This window comes from Argopecten irradians, chromosome 4 (genome assembly GCF_041381155.1).
Source record: "Argopecten irradians isolate NY chromosome 4, Ai_NY, whole genome shotgun sequence".
In the NCBI taxonomy this organism is placed as follows: Eukaryota; Metazoa; Mollusca; class Bivalvia; order Pectinida; family Pectinidae; genus Argopecten; species Argopecten irradians.
Genome location: NC_091137.1, coordinates 35,538,838 through 35,556,774, shown reverse-complemented (window position 1 = coordinate 35,556,774; position 17,937 = coordinate 35,538,838). Strand labels below are relative to the sequence as shown.

Below are 17,937 nucleotides of genomic sequence, written 5' to 3'. Positions count from 1 at the left end.
CAAAACTCTTATGAACTACATTTTGATTGTGTTTGGATGAAATGTCCAATCCTTTTAAGAACTACTAACTGTTGGGAGGCTTCATAAATCTGAAACATGTTTGTCAGATTTTAAAAGTTTATCTATCCACGCGTAATAGATTTAACACCATCTTCACAAATAATGTCAGTCCCTGCAAAAGTATATTTACCTAGAGATTTCTTCCCTAGGTTTGCTTTCATTCCATCGTCTTTAAACCATTTAATTAAAATGCTAGCCACAATTTCTAAAACATCTGTTTCGGTTTTAATGTCCTTACTAAAATAATTGGAGTATTATCATCTGCATGATTATATAGAGTGAGCTGCCTCCTTGATGAAGTAAAAAGTATCATCAATAAAAATGTTTATCAATAAAAACCTTCCTTGAGAAACACCCATTTACTGGCGATGCCTCCCAATGCTAATCACCCCCTCAAATTTTATCATCATGTAAGTTATCAAACATTGGATACAATAATTATATTATTATTATTTCCTTTATTTCCTCCAATATTGAAGCGTTTACAAAAAACAATAAATTGATAGATAAAGAAACCTTCTAACATACACACCTTACACTCATCTATACATATCAATACAGAAAATATTTACATTTTGCCACACGATAATCGTGATCTGCATTAGGGTAAAGTGATGATAAGTCGGACACCCTCAGCAAAGTTAGGTCAATGATTAATAAGAATGAATCTTGAAAGTTTCCGAGAGCGTTCTTATATGTAGTTCGGAACCTCTTTTTCACTTTTCTATACCGTTAGAGGTGTTTTATCCCGATATTTTCAAGAAATAGCAAGAAATGTAGTGTAACCATAATTTGATGGTAAGTCGGACACATTTGATGATAGGTCGGACATGCTGATTTGAAGTCGGACAGTGGTTTTGATAGACAGGACACTAGGCCTATCCAAGGACGTACATGTATATAAATCCTTGGCCTATCTGACAAAGTTAGCCTTGCTAAATCTATACAGGTTATTTACAGTGAAGTGTATATGAATATTATATTTCCATGACTGATATCATTTAGCACTCACTGTATAGCACTTTAATATTTCGCGGGTCTATAATGGAACATATTGCGAGTGTTCAATTTCGTGGAGATGATACGAGTCGACACTATTAGGGCTTGTCAATGATTAAGCTCTCCTTGATTTCAGTGATACTGTATATATTTAACAATTAAAGGAATGTTATATAGCATTTATTGGAGATATAAATGCAATCTGGGTGGCAGATAAATAGAATAGCGTCCGTTAATTTTCCCGCGCGGACTAACATGATATTAGTAAACAAGACTCACATCCATTTATGTAGATATTACTACACCAAGTCTAGGCTGCATTTATTGGCTCATAATGCAGATCACGATTATCATTACTAATTTAGAGTAATGGGAGTCACTGTGACAAAATGTAAATATAGCAAAATATAATCCTTCGTTAAATACAAACCGTACAGTATATGATTTCCGGTTTCACTGAGAGTTTTTGCATAGCCCTAGCGCTTTCGCTGCTCTTGCCGTTCTTCAGAGGATTTGAATTCTAATTTAATTTGAATATGAAGTAGCCTTTTATTTTCGCGTTAAATTCAAATCCCCTGAAGAACAGCAAGAGCCGCGAAAGCGCTGTGGGTTTTAAGTAAATAGTCGGGCAATGCAAACCAGTCTAAAAGCGTTCGTTTTTCTTTAAAAAATCCTTGTATATAAAAATGACGGTTAAGTTCTACTTACGTTGTCCAGTTTTGACCATTGAATGTATGGAAAAGCCCCGTGTAAATTTATCACAGTTCTAAAATAAATTCTGAAAGCGAGGCTGCGTGGGATGTCAACACGGACATAGCCAACCGGTAGGACGTTTTAGGATTCCTATAATATAAATTAATTTCTTAGCAGCATGCAGAGCAATTTTGATGGGAAGTTTTATTTTTCTATTTCATTAGAAATTATACTTGATATATCAATACCATTTTTACCGACTTCCTTTTACTAAGCCTTCCGTTGCCCGACTATTCACATAGGTATTTAACATTAATTGATTTTTTTATCTAAATGTAACTAACAAAAACAAAAACAAGAAATTGTCTGCAACAAATTACAGATTATTGAGTTCTTAATCCTTCATTGATTTGAGAAACATAATGCACATGACAAGTAAAATGATCTTCTGATATTCTACCATGATGTGTTTTACAGTGATACTGCTAATCAATTTCTGTGGTTTTTTTTTTTCTCATATGTAAATCAAGGATTTCGAGAATGTTATAGTTTTAAACTCATGATAAACATAGACTGATTCTGTTAAGTCTGTGTATACACCGATGAATATGATTATGAAAAAGATTGTTTTTGAAGTCGTATCTAAAGTAACTTTATCACTGTTTTCTTTTCTTTCTGTTGATTTTGTTTTCTTTTTCCTTCTCTCGAAGTAGCCTTTTATTTTCGCGTTCAACTTTTCGCTGTTCTTTTTCCAATTCTTTTCGGTTCTTTTCATCACGAGCATGTTTCTTTTGCATGTAGATCTCGTCAGATGTCAAGACGAAGTGGGAGGTGACGTTTATTGGTTTCTTTATCATCTTCGGAACGGGAAACAATTCTTTAGCGACTGTTTCTGGATTGACAGCAGGAGGATTCATTTGTGTAACTTTAGACTGATACATCTTCCAAGTTTCAAACATTGGATCTCTTAATACTTTGCCTGCCAAATGTGCAGCTTGAAATTTTAGAAGAGTTTCATCGCTGATAGCAGACTCTACAACTTCTAATGCCGTCTTAGGCGATACTACGTTCAACTTGGGTACAGGTACTTCACAAGAGGGAGATGACAAAGGGAGACAGTCGTCTGACGGCTCAATCTGAAGATTACCCTCCTGATCAATATTAAGTCCAGGAAGATCACTGATACCACCTTCAATATTGAGAGGTAAAGAAAAATTTATCAAAGATACCACATTTTCTTCGGGGTCAACCTGCAAATCCGTTGGATTAATGGGCAAAGACATCCCAGATGTATTTTGGGAAAGTAATACATCAGAACTACCAGGAAGCGAAACCTCCGAAGGATTTGAGGACACCGTGTGGTCTGATCCGCGTGATGGTGACAAAAAGCTGTTAGGAAGTGTTTCTCTGGATAGAATCTGAGAAGGCGTAGTTTGGCTGGCAAGCTCAGTTGAGTTGGTAGTGTAAGATGGGATATGCTCTTCACTGTCGTTGCAGCTCTCAGACGGTTTGTATGCTTCAGTTGGTATTTTCTCAGGATTGAATGGGCATATGCCCGTTGCGGCAAATCCACTTTTGATGTTGTTTGGCGTTAGCGCCGACTCCCAAGCTTTTCCGAATATGCGCAGAAACTGTTTGTGACCAACCGACACACCTGTTGTCCTGATGAAATTGGTAACCTCAGTGTTCCAGTGGCTTTTCAGACTTTTGAAAACAGTTCTGTCTAGTGGCTGTGTCCAATTACTTGTGTGGCTTGGGAGTTCAACCAAGATGATGTCTTCATTTCGTGCTTGATCTAAAAACTCCACATTGTTGTGTGAGGTATGCCCGTCACATATTAGTAGCTGAGGTCTTGCTGTCCCGATATTTTTAAGAAAAGTCTCTTGAAACCAAAGACGAGCAATGCCGTCTTTGGTCCAGCCACTATCGGACACTGAGTAATTGGCGCCTTTTATGGATGACCCTGTCTCGAGGGCTACTTCTGTGTCATACCCATATAAGGTTCTTTTTGATTTCCCCGGCATCACAAAATGAGGTGGTAGGCAGCCTCCAGCTGCGTTTGCGCAAGCTATGACGGTTATCATCTCCCTCGTACCGGACGCTTTGGCATGTACAGTCTTTGCACCCTTTTTTGCTACAACGCGTCCCGGCTTGTGGCACATATTCATGCCGGTTTCGTCCATATTCCATATCCTTTCAGGGTATAGGGAAAGATTGTGAGTCGTGATTACAGTTCCAAGCGATTCAAAGTACATTGACATTCTTTGGCGCGTCATGGCATCATGGCGGATTGTGGCCGTGGCTTCCGGTGCCCTCAAAGAAAATGTTTTATTTCTTACTTTTAAACCTCTCCACCACATGTCAGATGGTCTGCTGGCACCACCGTTGATTTTTATAGCTTTTTTCGAAGCATAGGCACCGGCAAATCTTAGGAAGTTTTCTTTAGAAAAACCAATGCCCATGTCAGCCCTGTCTTTAGCGCATGCAATAAGCTCTCTCTCTTCAATATCTGAGAAAATTTTCTTTTTCCCCATTCTTGCACCTTCCAACACTTTACCCGTTACTCTGTCACTAAGTGTAGATTTTGGAACAGAATACGTTTTGGCAGCTTTTCTTGTTGACATTCCGCCTTTGACAGCAGCTATAGCCGCAGACATGGCTCTTTCGTCCCAGTCCCGCATGACTGTAAATAATTACAAACAATGATTTTTTTCTGTGTCTTTTAATATCATACAAACAAAAGCAGAAAGAAAGAAAAATAAGAATAAAATTAAAAGAACAAAAATATATTTTTAAAGACAGTTTAGTGATCGATATCTGTAATAATGTTTGTTTCAGATGGCCTTTTCAATTGCATATGTTAACATTGCAACCTTGCATAATGGAGCGGACACTTTCTAGTTCTCGATCGTCACATTGAAATTCGATGGTACACAACTGCATCGGTCCCTTGAACTTATTGAATTTGTTCGGTGGCTGGTGTGCCTTTAAAACACAAAAGTCACTTTTGATGATGTTGTTTTTAAATAGCAAAGCTATCTTTGCGCTGTCTTCTCGTCGTAGATAGCCCATACGCCTACGACACGATCTGTCTTCAAAAATGGCAACTGCATTGATATCCTTGCAATTGTCTGGTTCCCATTTACAGAATAAATTTGTGCCTAGAGGAAGAACTCGATTGCCCCAGTGATGCATTCCAACAGCGTAGGTTTTTACAAAGATCTTCTTCATGACTGCAAATTTCAGAAAAGAAATCTCGTGTAATCTTTGCATTTTTTTATAGAATTTTAATGACATGTATTTCATATTAAATTTGGCGTTTTCTTTAATTTGTCCCTAACCATCGTGTTTTTAATCATTCATACTGTATTTTAAATGTCATGTTTTCAGATTTAAAATAATTTTGTAGAATATTGTCTTCAGTGAAAATAATTGGCAGCTATGATAATGTCATTTTGTATACTAGTAAAAGGTTTTACTTAACAGAACCAAGAGTATATAGGGCGTATTTTGTGTGATAGGGATATATATATTCTATAACACATTTAATGTATATTTTCTGTTGGCTGGAAAATCATGTCAAATCCATGGGACGTGTATAAAATATATAGGCCTATTGTTTTATTCAGCAAAATTTTGGTCTGTTTATGAATAACAAATTAAAGGAAGAAGGTAAAAAGTAAATAGAAAAGACAGTGTGAAAAACATTTAATATTTATACTTAAAACTTAAATTTTATAAATAAAATAAATTAAAAAAAAAAAAAAATAAATATAATTAAATTATTAAAACAAAATAAAATCAACAAATGAGCAAAACAGCATGGCAAAAGTTTAATTTTAAAAACTGGTAATTGAATTCATAATGTAAATTAGCAGGGTGATATGAAGTCGGACAATGTCCGACTTAAGATCGAATTACACTTTTTAAGTGTCCGACTTAAGATTGAATTCCATATTATCAAATAAATCGACATTTCTAAAATCTATGAAGAAGTACATATTTTATCAGCTATTTACGTATTAATTCAGTGATTCTTTAACATCTTCATAGAGAATTTATTTACATTACGTTTTCAGGAATGTCTATATAAGTATTTGATTGCGAATAAACTTTCTATATTTCCTTACCGCTTGTTCGAAATCTGCCGCCTTTACGTACTTCAGTCACTCGACCTTCAGCAAAACCGGATAGGACGGACCGGGCAAAGAAAGATAACTCTAACATGTTTAAGATCAGTTTTATGCAATATGCAAATCGTAGTTAATCCATTTCCGGAAATTACCGTTGGAAATGAAGCTCAAAAGTGTCCGACTTCACATCGTGTCCGACTTATCATCACTTTACCCTATGAGCCAATAAATGCAGCCTAGACTTGGTGTAGTAATATCTACATAAATGGATGTGAGTTTTGTTTACCGACACCGTGTTAGTTCGTGTGGGAAAACTGATATTGTAGTTGAATGAACCAGTTTGGTTATGAAGCTATAAAAATCTTTTAAATGTCTGGATAATTGAAAGTAAACTAAAAAGCTATTGAAAAACACTGAAATTTTGTTGTCTTTTCAGTTTTTAATTAGGACTATTTTTATATCGCTGAAGCGGGAAATTCAATTGTTCACTCGCATCTAAATCATGTGTTACTTTGAACTAGAAAGCAAAATGTAAATATAACAATTAAAGGATTGTTAGATTGCATTTATTGGAGATATAAATGCAATCTGGGTGGCAGATAAATAGAATAGAGCTTTCTAACGGCGCTATTCTATTTATCTGCCACCCAGATTGCATTTATATCCAATAAATGCAATCAAACCTAACGGGCGCTATTCTATTTATCTGCCACCCAGATTGCATTCATATCTCCAATAAATGCAATCTTTGTTTGTTTGTTTGATTAATTAACGTCCTATTAACAGCTGTGGTCATGTAAGGACGGCATCCCATGTATGCGGTGTGTTGCGTGCATGTTGTGCGAGGTACGTGTTTTGGGAGACTGCGGTAAATTCATGTTATGTCTTCTTGTATAGTGGAACTATTGGCCTTTTTATAGTGCTATATCACTGAAGCATGCCGCCGAAGACACCAAGCAACACACCCCACCCGGTCACATTATACTGACAACGGGCGAACCAGTCGTCCCACTCCCCGTATGCTGAGCGCTAAGCAGGAGCAGAAACTACCACTTTTATAGACTTTGGTGTGTCTCGGCCAGGGGACAGAACCCAGAGCCTTCCTCACAGGGGCGAACGCACAACGCAAGGCCAAAAGTGAGGCGGTGCCAAGGAAGGCATTAGGAAAGATAAAGTCAGCTAGGAAGAAAAGAAAACATAATATCCTAAATTTAGTCGCCTTTTACGATCATGCAATAGGGGCAGCAGGTACAATTCTAACGCCCTACCTGCAGCAATCTAACAATTCTTTAATTGTTAAAGTTATATGTGCCGTATTTTTCATAGTCACGAATCAAGAAGAGCTTTTAATATGTTATTCAACTCCAAAAATTACCAACATTTTGAGAATTACAATATTTTCAATGTATACGTTTTAATTTCACAAGTTCAAAAGAGCGCTGAAAATGATTGTACTGCCAAAAAATCATTATATCAACATCTTCAGTGTCGTGAAATGAGTACATACGGTCAGACCTTGAAGCCATATTGTTTTCTACAATTTCATTTCACATTTGTACGGCATTATTAGTAATTGTAAAGTGATTTCAGAAGGTATGTTTTCATCAAAACATGTATTAGGCTTAAAAACAAGAAATAAATAGATAAATGAAGAAAAAATAACATGTTAACATGTAAAAAATTTCGGCCAGTTACGGCACATATAACTTTAAGAGTGCCTTACTTTCAGCGGACATTATTTTACACATCTTACTTCCGAATAAGCCTTCAGTTTATTTTTTCATGTTTCAACCAAGGTTAAACCTAACCCCAATAATGTTTACCTACAATATGTCCTGAAAGCGGGGGATGGGAATTCCACGAATTTGTTTGTTTTATCTTGATTTGAAAATTATCGCTAAACCGTGATTAGCCTAATGACCCTTTGAACAACTGGGCCCAGATCTTTTAAAAGAGTGCCGTGTGTCCTGCAGTGTGTATCACTTTGGGTCATCAAAAACGACAAACAGAGAAATGTAATTTACTGACATCATAAATAAGATTTTCTTTATTTAAATGTTTAAAACTACGATATTTACAAGTACCTTTTTCAAAACTTGGAGTATTCTCTTTTAATGTAACACTGACAAAAATCATATCATATCAGTCACTGATTCCACATTTACAGTTTTAAAAAATCAGACAGAATCAGTTTGGTTGATAAAAGTTGTAAGAAAGACACCAACAAGGGATTATATACATTTTCTAACATGACATGTTGCAAACAATCAGAAACATTTATACTCTGATACATACATTGTATATATACATGTAGGCCTATTATGTTTCTGAAACAATATTATTTTTATCATATCAAAGATATCAGATAATATATAATTTCAGATAATAATTTTGGTGTGTATGAATTTACCTATTTATGATCTAGACTCCTAAAACATCTTAAAATGATGTATATATTAACTGTAACTATAATTCTCGAATTCCCGTGGTTTAACCTAGGGCCATTACAGTGGCGTAGGAAGATGAAACGTAATGGGGGGGGGGGGGCAAAGGTCCTCAATATTTTGTAACCCCCCCCCCCCCCCCACCCCCCCCCACCCCACCAACCCCCACACCCCCAAACAAAAGCAAGAACCGCCCGCCGCGGCGGCGGCCTCCCCTCAGGAGGACCCGCCCCCAATTCAACTATCCCAACCATATATCGCGGCTTTGTATGTACAATTTTTCATATATCATTAAATATTTAATCCTTGTACACACTTATAGACAGTGGGGTCGCTAAAAGGAAATTAAACGAATACGCAAATTGGCCAAATTAGCGTTTGAGCGTCAAAGACACGCGAGATTTTGGTGTTTTAGGGGTCTGGGGTGACCCCCGGAAAAAATCATTGTATTTTAGAATGGCTGAGATTAAGATTCTTTTACAATATATATTTCTTGATGATTTTGCTCGAGCGCCCGAAAGCGCGAGATTTTGGTGTTTGGGGGGTCCGGGGGGTGTCCACCGGAAAAAAATCACGATTTAAAAATGGCTTAGATGAGTTTTTACGATGCATTTTGATGAATTTGTGAGCGCCCAAAGGCGCGAGAATTTGGTGTTAGGGGGGTCCGGGGGGGGTCTCCCCCGGGAAAAAAATTACGATTTAGAATGGCTGAGATGAGTTTTACGATGTATTTTAATGATTATAAAGCGTTCTTAACATGGTAATTTTTCGATTTAAAGCTACAGACCTGCATTTAGAAATGATAATGTGTCGTCATAACATTATGCAACCCTACTCGATCTGAATATACCGGCTTCACACCATCGGCACATTGTTGTGTAACATAAAAAATTAATTAATTGTCTCGCTAAGACATATAAACAAATTGATCTTTTAAGAGACATTTTTTTTTAAATAGTACATAGAATCCCATGATGGGCATTTTTAGTCTAGTTCGTGTGTATTGAATTTTTACTATTTAAGGTTTGACATTATGTGCTTGAACGTTTTAGGAAATGCGCCGCGCAGCGGAAAATTTTCTAGAATGAAGTACGAAAAAATGTGCAGGAGGATCCTTTTTTCTTTCAAATAAGCATTTTTACAAAATTTCAGTAGGCGAAAATGGTGGGGGGGGGGGGGGCAAAAAGACATGTTTGCCCCCCCCCTGGGAAGGGGGGAGTTGCCCCCCCCCCCTTCCTACGCCCCTGCATTACAGTATATGCCAGTTAGTGCCGTTTTGACCCCATTCCACAAAATACTTCTTTTACCCGTGCTGCACTGTACATATTTAAATACAAATATGGGATCAGAAAACAAACTTAATTGTTTTTCTATATTTTGATATTATTTAGTCGGTAAATAATTTAAATATATATGTGAAAAATATTACCAGACTTAAAAAATATAGTATCTGATTATTCTGAATCCGGAAATCACCACTCAATCGGACCAGTTATTAGTCAACCTGGAAGCGTCTCAATGACTACGAATGTTTTGCATTAGAAAGGCGCGAAATCCGTCTGTTATTGAAGTCTGGTTGGTGTGCTGAAGTTGGTGTAAGTATTTAATGATAAGAATTATCGTATGATCACTTCTGCTGAAAGAGAAAACTGTATGTTTTAAGATCGGTTAAAACGCTTAATTGTCCCTTTTGCCATCTGATAACAGCAATTTTTGCATGATCAGGTGATCGTAAAATATTGCAGCTGTAAAACAGGTCGTTACTTCTTCTTCTTCTTCTTCTTTGGTTTATCACCATCCGTCAATAGTGACGATTTTAGGTGAGTGATCGGCTCAGTGGCGTGGGGGAAGGGATTATATACAGTGCATTTTTTTCTCTTCTGGTGCTGGAATAGATAAAAGTAGATAGGTTAAAAACATGATAAAAATGAGGTGTTTATTTGTGAGTGGGGGCTTCAAGGGCTACGTTGTTTATGTTTGCCTTGAAGCCCTCCAGTGTAGTGTTTTGTACTGTTGCCACAGGGAGGAGATTCCAGTATGTGATGGTGTGTGGGAAAAAGGAGTACTTAAATGTATCCTTTGTGGCTGCGATGTATCTGTATGCATAGGGATGTGTGTGTCTAGTGCGGGTGTCTACAGGTGTTAGGTATTGTTCTGGGTTGATGGCAACGAGATGGTGTGTGATTTTATATAGGAGGATGAGTCGTGATTGTAGACGGCGTGTTTGTAGTGTTGGCCATTGGAGTACAATGGAAAAACAAAACACTCGCACTAAAATATGAATACAATAAATATGTTTTATTTCAGTATGTACAAGAGAAGAATTTAATCAGACAAAATACATGGTTTACATGTACAACTAAGCATGCAGCATGGGGGCTGGGATACCGTTGAAACATGAGGCCGAATACGTTGGGTTTTTTTTTTGTCAATTATTCAGGACTGACAGTAGACAATCATGACATATCATCTATCTATGTAACAGGAGCGAGGAAATCAGGGGGCCCTGCTTTTGATCAAATTTTACGATTATTTTTAAATCTTCTAGAATAATCATATATTTGATGAATGAATAATTTTCTTCCTCTTTCCGGAGATGTTTTTCCTTTTCAGAAAACCAATTTTAGATTCAGTAGGTTTAAGTAAAAGAAAATTCACACAAAATTGATCGATGAATGATTGTTCATATTATTTTCTTCAATTTTCCATTAAAAGCTTACACGACTTTCCTTTGTAACTGCAATACCAAGTCTTGTTTGCATATATTATCGAATTCATCATCATCATCAGATTCTTCAATTTTTCAATATATTTGATTACTTTTGTTGTATTTCCCTGAGAGGTTTTTGTTACTTTTTTTTTTCGCTGGGTGGAGGAGTTAATTCCCCAACCATCTACTCCAAAAACGACATCTTGGAATGTAATCAAAGCTCTTTACATGCCGCTAACATGATTTAAAATCCTTATCAAAACATGAAACATTTCAAAAACATGGGGCCTCTGCTGCATGAATATATGTATGCCAATACATAACTCTAAAAAAACGTCATCAGGATATACATGTATATAAAAATTTGGAACCAAATACCATGTGCCACATTAAGTTTAATTATATAACTAAATCTGAATGTCAAACCATTCCATTTTAAATGTGTCACTAATTAACACAGAAATATATTATCATTGTGTACATGTATCGGTGACATGATTCTTCTTCTTATAGTAGACACAATTCCATCGATGTTGTTGTGTGGATTGGCAGGGGTGTAATTGTGAAAAAAAGAGTGAAGTCATTTACAGTGATTGTGATGGTGCAGGTTATTTTTTTTTTTTTTTTTTTTTTTTTTAGTGTATAGTTATAAGATAAAAATATGATAGAATTTTAGTGAGTGGGGTTTAGGTCTTCAAGTTCTGTTTTTAGGTTATGTGACTTGAAGACCTCTAGTGTAGTGCTTTGTACTGTAGCCACCGGTAGGATGTTCCATTTGTGTGTGGAAAAAATGAATGTTTGAATATGTCCTTGGTGGCAGCTGTATGTGAATGGGTGTGATTGTCTGGTCCTGTAGTCTGTCAGATGAAGAATTTGACTATAGTCTATTGCAATTGCCACATGACGGTGTATGATTTTATAAAATAATATTAAACGTGTTCTTATTCTGCGTGTTTGTAGTGAGGTCCAGTTGAGGTTTTTCATCATGTCTTGTACTGAACTTGTGTTGTGGTATCTGCTTGTCGTGTAGCGTGCTGCTCCTCGTTGGGTTTTTACAATTTCCATGATTTGATTTGTCTGGTGAGGGTCCCATACGGAGGAGCAGTACTCCAGTTTGGGTCTGACTATGGCTTTGTAAGCATGCATGTTCTTTTATATGTTGTGAGTTTATCTGTAGATTTCGTTTCAAGAATCCTAGTAGAGTGCCTCAATTGGAGAAATAAGCAGACAGAACTAGAAAAACAAATCTATATGCACTACTTGTCATACAAACAATACATGATATGACCTTTTACAAGATTTAAACTTCATCTTTTTGACTAAAATCATCAGTCTTACAGACCTATAAGCTTTTAAATATGATGTTGTTTAATTGTTGTAGGTTGACCTTGATGTCATATAAGTAACCCAGTAACCATGATGCATGTGGAGTTGCAGGCCACATGTAGTGCTCTAGGATACCTGGAGGGAAATCGCTACGTCAAGGAACCAGACTGTCTTGGTAAGTATTAATTATGAAATGACTTCTTTAAGGTAAATATTATGGTTTATCACAATTGGTCTGGTTGGTCAACTCATGTCAGTCATATATCCATTTCATAAATATTGTAAGACACACATGTAATAACATTATTGTGCATATGATGTCAGAGGTAACTAATAATGGGTCGACTCTGCATGTTTCTGAAATGGTATGTTGTACACGTATGTAAGTTTCATTTTAAATTGATTTCACCAGGATGTTGGAGTTTATGCATGTAACTAAACACCAAACTTATTTTAGACTGTCTTTTGATTTGTACAAAATGCGTTATGGTAAAGAGTTGCGCGTCAGATGATACAGGGTCGCGGAAAAACTTTGAAATGTACTCGTCCGTCGGACATGTGCACAGTGCTTCATCAAAATCTACTCGTCCGATTGACATTTTCATTTGTCCTCAATATTTGTCAGATAAATAAGTATATGTGACTTATATATGGTATTTGCCTACAGCGGTTTTAGATATATCCATTTGATTGTCAGAATTGTATTGATGCCGATTCGGGATAACATGATTGACAGACAGTTTTAAAAGAAGACTGACAAAAACATTTAATTCTAAAACAATTTTGTGTGCAAGTGTTGTAAAAAAAGATATCTTTTTAAAGGATCAATATTTTAACTTACTTTCCAATGTAGTAGCTATAGGTATATTATGTTTAACTCCATTAGCTTCTTGTAAGATTTGTTTGAAACGAACGTCGCAAAAAAGCTGAAGCAAATTTCGCTTTGACATCTTGTTATTCAATACACCTCTAGACTCTTGATTACGATATCAATAGACCTCGGATTTATTCATGTTACAATGCTGTACACGCGCATGCACATTGAAAACAAAAGTCGGGGATTTCCAAGAATGATGCAGAAAGTGTAAGCTTATCATTGCTTCGTTGTATTTTTAAGAAACCCTTACGAATGTCAGACCCTATATAAATTTATCAAGAAACAATATATTTAATAAGGTGTAGGTCATAGTCAGTGTCAGAATTTGTCACTCGTCCGAAGGACAAGCGTGATGTCAACATTCAACTCGTCCGATGGCCAAATCCACTCGTCTAGACGAGTGGACGAGTACATTTCCCCAGCCCTGTGATATTAGTACATATAGATGATCCCAAACTTTGTTAAGCTAAATTTGTTGTTATATGAACTGAGATGCAGAAATTTTCAAAATCTTAATCCAAAATCTTCCAATAACTTTTCATTGATTTCCAGAAACTGTGAAGGACCTGATACGGTTCCTAAAGCGTGAAGATGAAACTTGTGACATACGGCGACAGCTGGGTCATGCCCAAATCGTACAGAAGGACCTTCTCCCATTAGTCAAGCAATACCATGAGGAAAGACAACTCTTCGAGACGTTGATCAGGTGAACAAGAAAGCATTTTAGAGTTGTAATGAAATCTACTGCATTAATTAAGTCATTAAGAATTTTTTGGGTGTATTTGCATCATTGGGGTTGAATAATTTTAAGAACACGTCCCCTATAGAAATTTTGCTGTATATTGACTATTTTGCCAATAAAAAACCACAGACCCATGAAATTATCTAGTATGAAAATTACTTTTCAGAATGGATTTGATGAGACAATGTCACTTTGTATCTCACATGTGAGCCAGAGGGTGCCATAATACATCAAAGTAATTGACTGTATAACCAATATTATAATGGCATGCATGACTTGTTGTCTCTTCTTGACAATGTTTAATCGCTTTGGATAGAACTTAATTAAGTTTAGTTAATGTTTCGCTCTGTCTGTATCAGTCAGAACACAAAGATTGCAGAAAAAAGTTAATACACTTTTGGTTATTAGGATAAAAATAAAACATTAGGAGACAGAGGAAGAAATATATAATTGCCCTCATATACAGCTGTGGTAATACTTGTTGTATATTAGGCCTAAAAAAATATGTATGTTTCAGGTACCCCTACCTACCCTAGTTTTTACTTTCGACCCTAGCTATTTTATCACACTTTTTCAAAACAAAAACGTTGTGTGTATGAAGTTTTCAACATAGATTTTTACGCATGCTTTAAGTTTATCCAGATAAAGTTCAATTACGAATACGGTGATGAGAAATAAAAGACTTCTATCCAGCCTAAAGCTAGAACGAATATACGTACCCGGCCTACTATACCTTTCGGCCTAAAGACAACAACTTTTTCTGTCTCAAAGTCTTTTGAGCTACAATATTGCAGCTAGCCTAAAGCCTGAAAGACAACTTACATGTATTATTAAATTACTTTTTAATGTAGTTATAAAGCCACTCAACCCCTCCCCCACCCCTCCTAAAAAAAAAAAAAAAAAAAAAAAAAAAATTTTAAAAAATCCTGACCGACCTACTCTATTTTTTTCAGTCATGTAACCTGAAACATGTATATATTTTTTTTGGCCTTATCAAATTCATTAGTGAACAAGGTTAACTGATTACGTTACAGAGTTTTGGTGAACTTGACACAGCCTGCCATTATATGCTTCAAAAATGCCATCCCTGCAGATAAAACAATGTACAATTATTACCTGGAGATTGAGGCAGAGCTGCAGGGATACAAAGAGGTACGTGATATTCTAAATGTTGCATAGACCATTTGTTGAACAGAGATAGATATAGTAAGATTATCGTGTAATAACCAAAATTTTCAACAAAAGTCTTGACAACGATCCACTTTGATATTAAACATTGTTTACTTTAATTTATTTTCTTTTTTTCTTGTAAAATTCAAGTGATCATAGCAGACCCATTTTATTGTTAGAATCACCATTTTATTTTAATAGGTTTTTGTGGACGAGGATTTCTTCAGTACCTTAACAGAGCGATTAGGACAACTATTGAAACTGGTAAGGCCAAAAGAAAAAAAAATGTATAAAATCTTATAAGAGACACTCACAGTAAAATAATTAATTATTAAAAAAAATTGTATAGATTGAGTATAGCTTCTTGTTCACATTTAGTGTTGTGTTTATAAAGCTTGATAATATTTTTGGGGAAAATATTAGATTTGATAATGTTACTGTATTATCAATTGGTACATATATATATATATATATATTTATATATTTTATCTATATTTGTTCATATGTGTTGTAGGACTGGGAACATCGTCAGGAAGAGGATCGCCTCCTAATAGAGAGAATTCTCATCCTTATTAGAAACATTCTTCATGTACCTCCCAACCAAGACCAGGAACAGGTTGGTTGTAGTTTTAATTAACTTCATGTTAATTACCTGATATCATTGATGAATGCTATATTCATCTGGAAAAATATTTTAACTGACATTGAATTATTCATTTATATGGTCAATAGTTAAAGTGAATAGATATTTAAACACATTATAGTAGAATAAACCTTTTTGAATGTTAATATCCTTTTATATAAACAACAGCTGTTTATTCTCATAGCTGTGAGAAAAAAGTTTATATGGTTAATTTGAAATCCAGAAATAGGTCAATTATTCCAAATATGTATATATGAATCTAACTAAATGTTTTATCTGAATTTATTTAACAGAGGACTGACGACGATGCCACTATTCACGACCAAGTTATCTGGTAAGCCATCTGAAGTTAGAAATTCTAGTTAGCACCAATTATAATAGTACTAAATGTATAGCAAGTCAACTGATGGGGTATAGCAATGGAAATGTTTCGATATTTGTGACTGCTGATTTAGTTGTTTGATATATAACATCAGAATACATTTCATTATGATAGGAAACTCTCCATTCATGTTTAGATACTTGTAAATTGCAGTACCACCCCTGTGTAAGTTCTTTCATCATGCATGTAGTTTGATATTTGTAAGAGTTACATGTCATAAAGCAGAAAAGTCGAGAAACTAACCTAGTTTCTCAACTTCTGACGATTGTTTCTTAATACACAAGATATTAAGGATTTCACTTGAAAATGTAAAGAATAGGATTTTGTGTGTATCATTAAGGGCCATACACTGTAGTGGACTTGAGGATCTGCTCCTGTATATAGCCAGCTCTGAAGAGGAACGACAGTTCTCCATGCATGTCCTGGAAATTGTGTCGCTAATTTTTCGGGAGCAGGTTAGTTTACCCAAGATTTTGTTTGATTATTTTAAAATCCTGTTAATAGACAGGGTCAGGGACATACTATAGCTAGGTTAAGATAGTGTAGGAAACCTAGAGTTCTCGGAGAGAAAAAAAATATGACCAGTGGTCAGTTTGCTGGTTGAGCTGGCAACTGCTCCACATGTGATTCAAGCTCACGACCTGCATATGGGCACATATTAACCACTTAGCTACCGCCGTTCCTTTACTCAGAAATCTGATTAAATATATCAAATTATGTTGTATTAAATCGTTGACTCTGGTATTGATGCATGTGAACATAAAAACAATAATGGTTTCAAGATAGTAATATTGCATTGTTAATGCACATTTAGTCCATCTTCAGTTGTATATGATATAATTAAGTGCCACTTAAATCATAAATCATAAATGAATTCACAAAAATTATAAGAACCTTTCACAGTTCTATATTGCTTTTCTTCATGATCGTTTTAGCTGATATGTTCAAAAATTACTTCTAAGAAAAAATTTGATAAAAGTATGACATGTAACACAATATACAATTTATAATTCATAAGAAAAATATTATTTGTAGCTACATGTGTGTACTAAGGCCACTAGTACTAGTAGTAAATAAAAAAAAAATTGTGGTAAAACTTGAATTAATACCTAACTAAATTGTTTTTGATGATTGACACAATTTCAACAGACACCTGAGGTGTTGGCATGTGCTGGGGTTCAAAGGTCACAAAGTCAGAAGGAGAAGGAGGAAAGGCAAGTGCAATGACTGAAGTCTTGGTATTAAATGATAAGTGAAGCTCAATTTATGACAAAATCTTGGCATGTCTAAAACAGAACCAATGTTTGCTCACCAAGTATAGAAATTTCAATTGGTACCTACCCGCAGTGGAGATAACTATGTTATATTCAAAGATAGAATTATGTATCATTGAGGGCCTAAGAAGCTTGACATAAAAAATTTAAAGATGCTCTACCGCTGACAGAGCATAAATGATATTCATCACTTTAACAATAATTGGTATTTAATTTTGTGTATATATATATATGTCTAATTAACACAAAAAATAATATAAAATAATTTATTTTTCCTTTGGTGCATGCGCAATCAGTACTTCATTCCATATAGGATATAGTGCCACAGAAATTTTTTCAGAATGCAATTGAATATTTTTCATATTTTTAACTTGAAGCAAAATCAGAAGCTCAAACTTTTCAATGGTGGTAATGGTGTAAAGTAAATAAGTTTTGTAACTGAAGAAAAATACTAAATCGTCTGATCCTGTTTTTGATAGTAAAA

General features: G+C 35.3%; 2 protein-coding genes across 2 annotated transcripts in view; one reads left to right on the top strand and one right to left on the bottom strand.

Moving 5' to 3' along the window:
- Nucleotides 1–2,292: 2,292 nt before the first annotated feature.
- LOC138321470 (uncharacterized) lies at nt 2,293–6,220 on the bottom strand. Its single transcript, XM_069265197.1, has 2 exons — nt 5,883–6,220; nt 2,293–4,985 (listed from the first exon to the last, which is right to left on the bottom strand). The coding sequence occupies exon 2, from the start codon at nt 4,431–4,433 to the stop codon at nt 2,409–2,411; it is 2,025 nt and encodes a 674-aa protein (XP_069121298.1). The 5' UTR covers nt 4,434–4,985; nt 5,883–6,220; the 3' UTR covers nt 2,293–2,408.
- A 3,605-nt stretch (nt 6,221–9,825) lies between these two features.
- LOC138321469 (protein timeless homolog) overlaps nt 9,826–17,937 on the top strand; it is a 29,899-nt gene continuing 21,787 nt past the window's right edge. Inside the window, exons 1-9 of the mRNA XM_069265196.1 lie at nt 9,826–9,924; nt 12,421–12,540; nt 13,795–13,948; nt 15,019–15,136; nt 15,356–15,418; nt 15,669–15,770; nt 16,091–16,131; nt 16,520–16,634; nt 17,329–17,397. Of these exons, the coding sequence (XP_069121297.1) occupies nt 12,456–12,540; nt 13,795–13,948; nt 15,019–15,136; nt 15,356–15,418; nt 15,669–15,770; nt 16,091–16,131; nt 16,520–16,634; nt 17,329–17,397 (747 nt within the window). The 5' untranslated portion in view covers nt 9,826–9,924; nt 12,421–12,455. The remainder of the gene's footprint in view (nt 9,925–12,420; nt 12,541–13,794; nt 13,949–15,018; nt 15,137–15,355; nt 15,419–15,668; nt 15,771–16,090; nt 16,132–16,519; nt 16,635–17,328; nt 17,398–17,937) is intronic.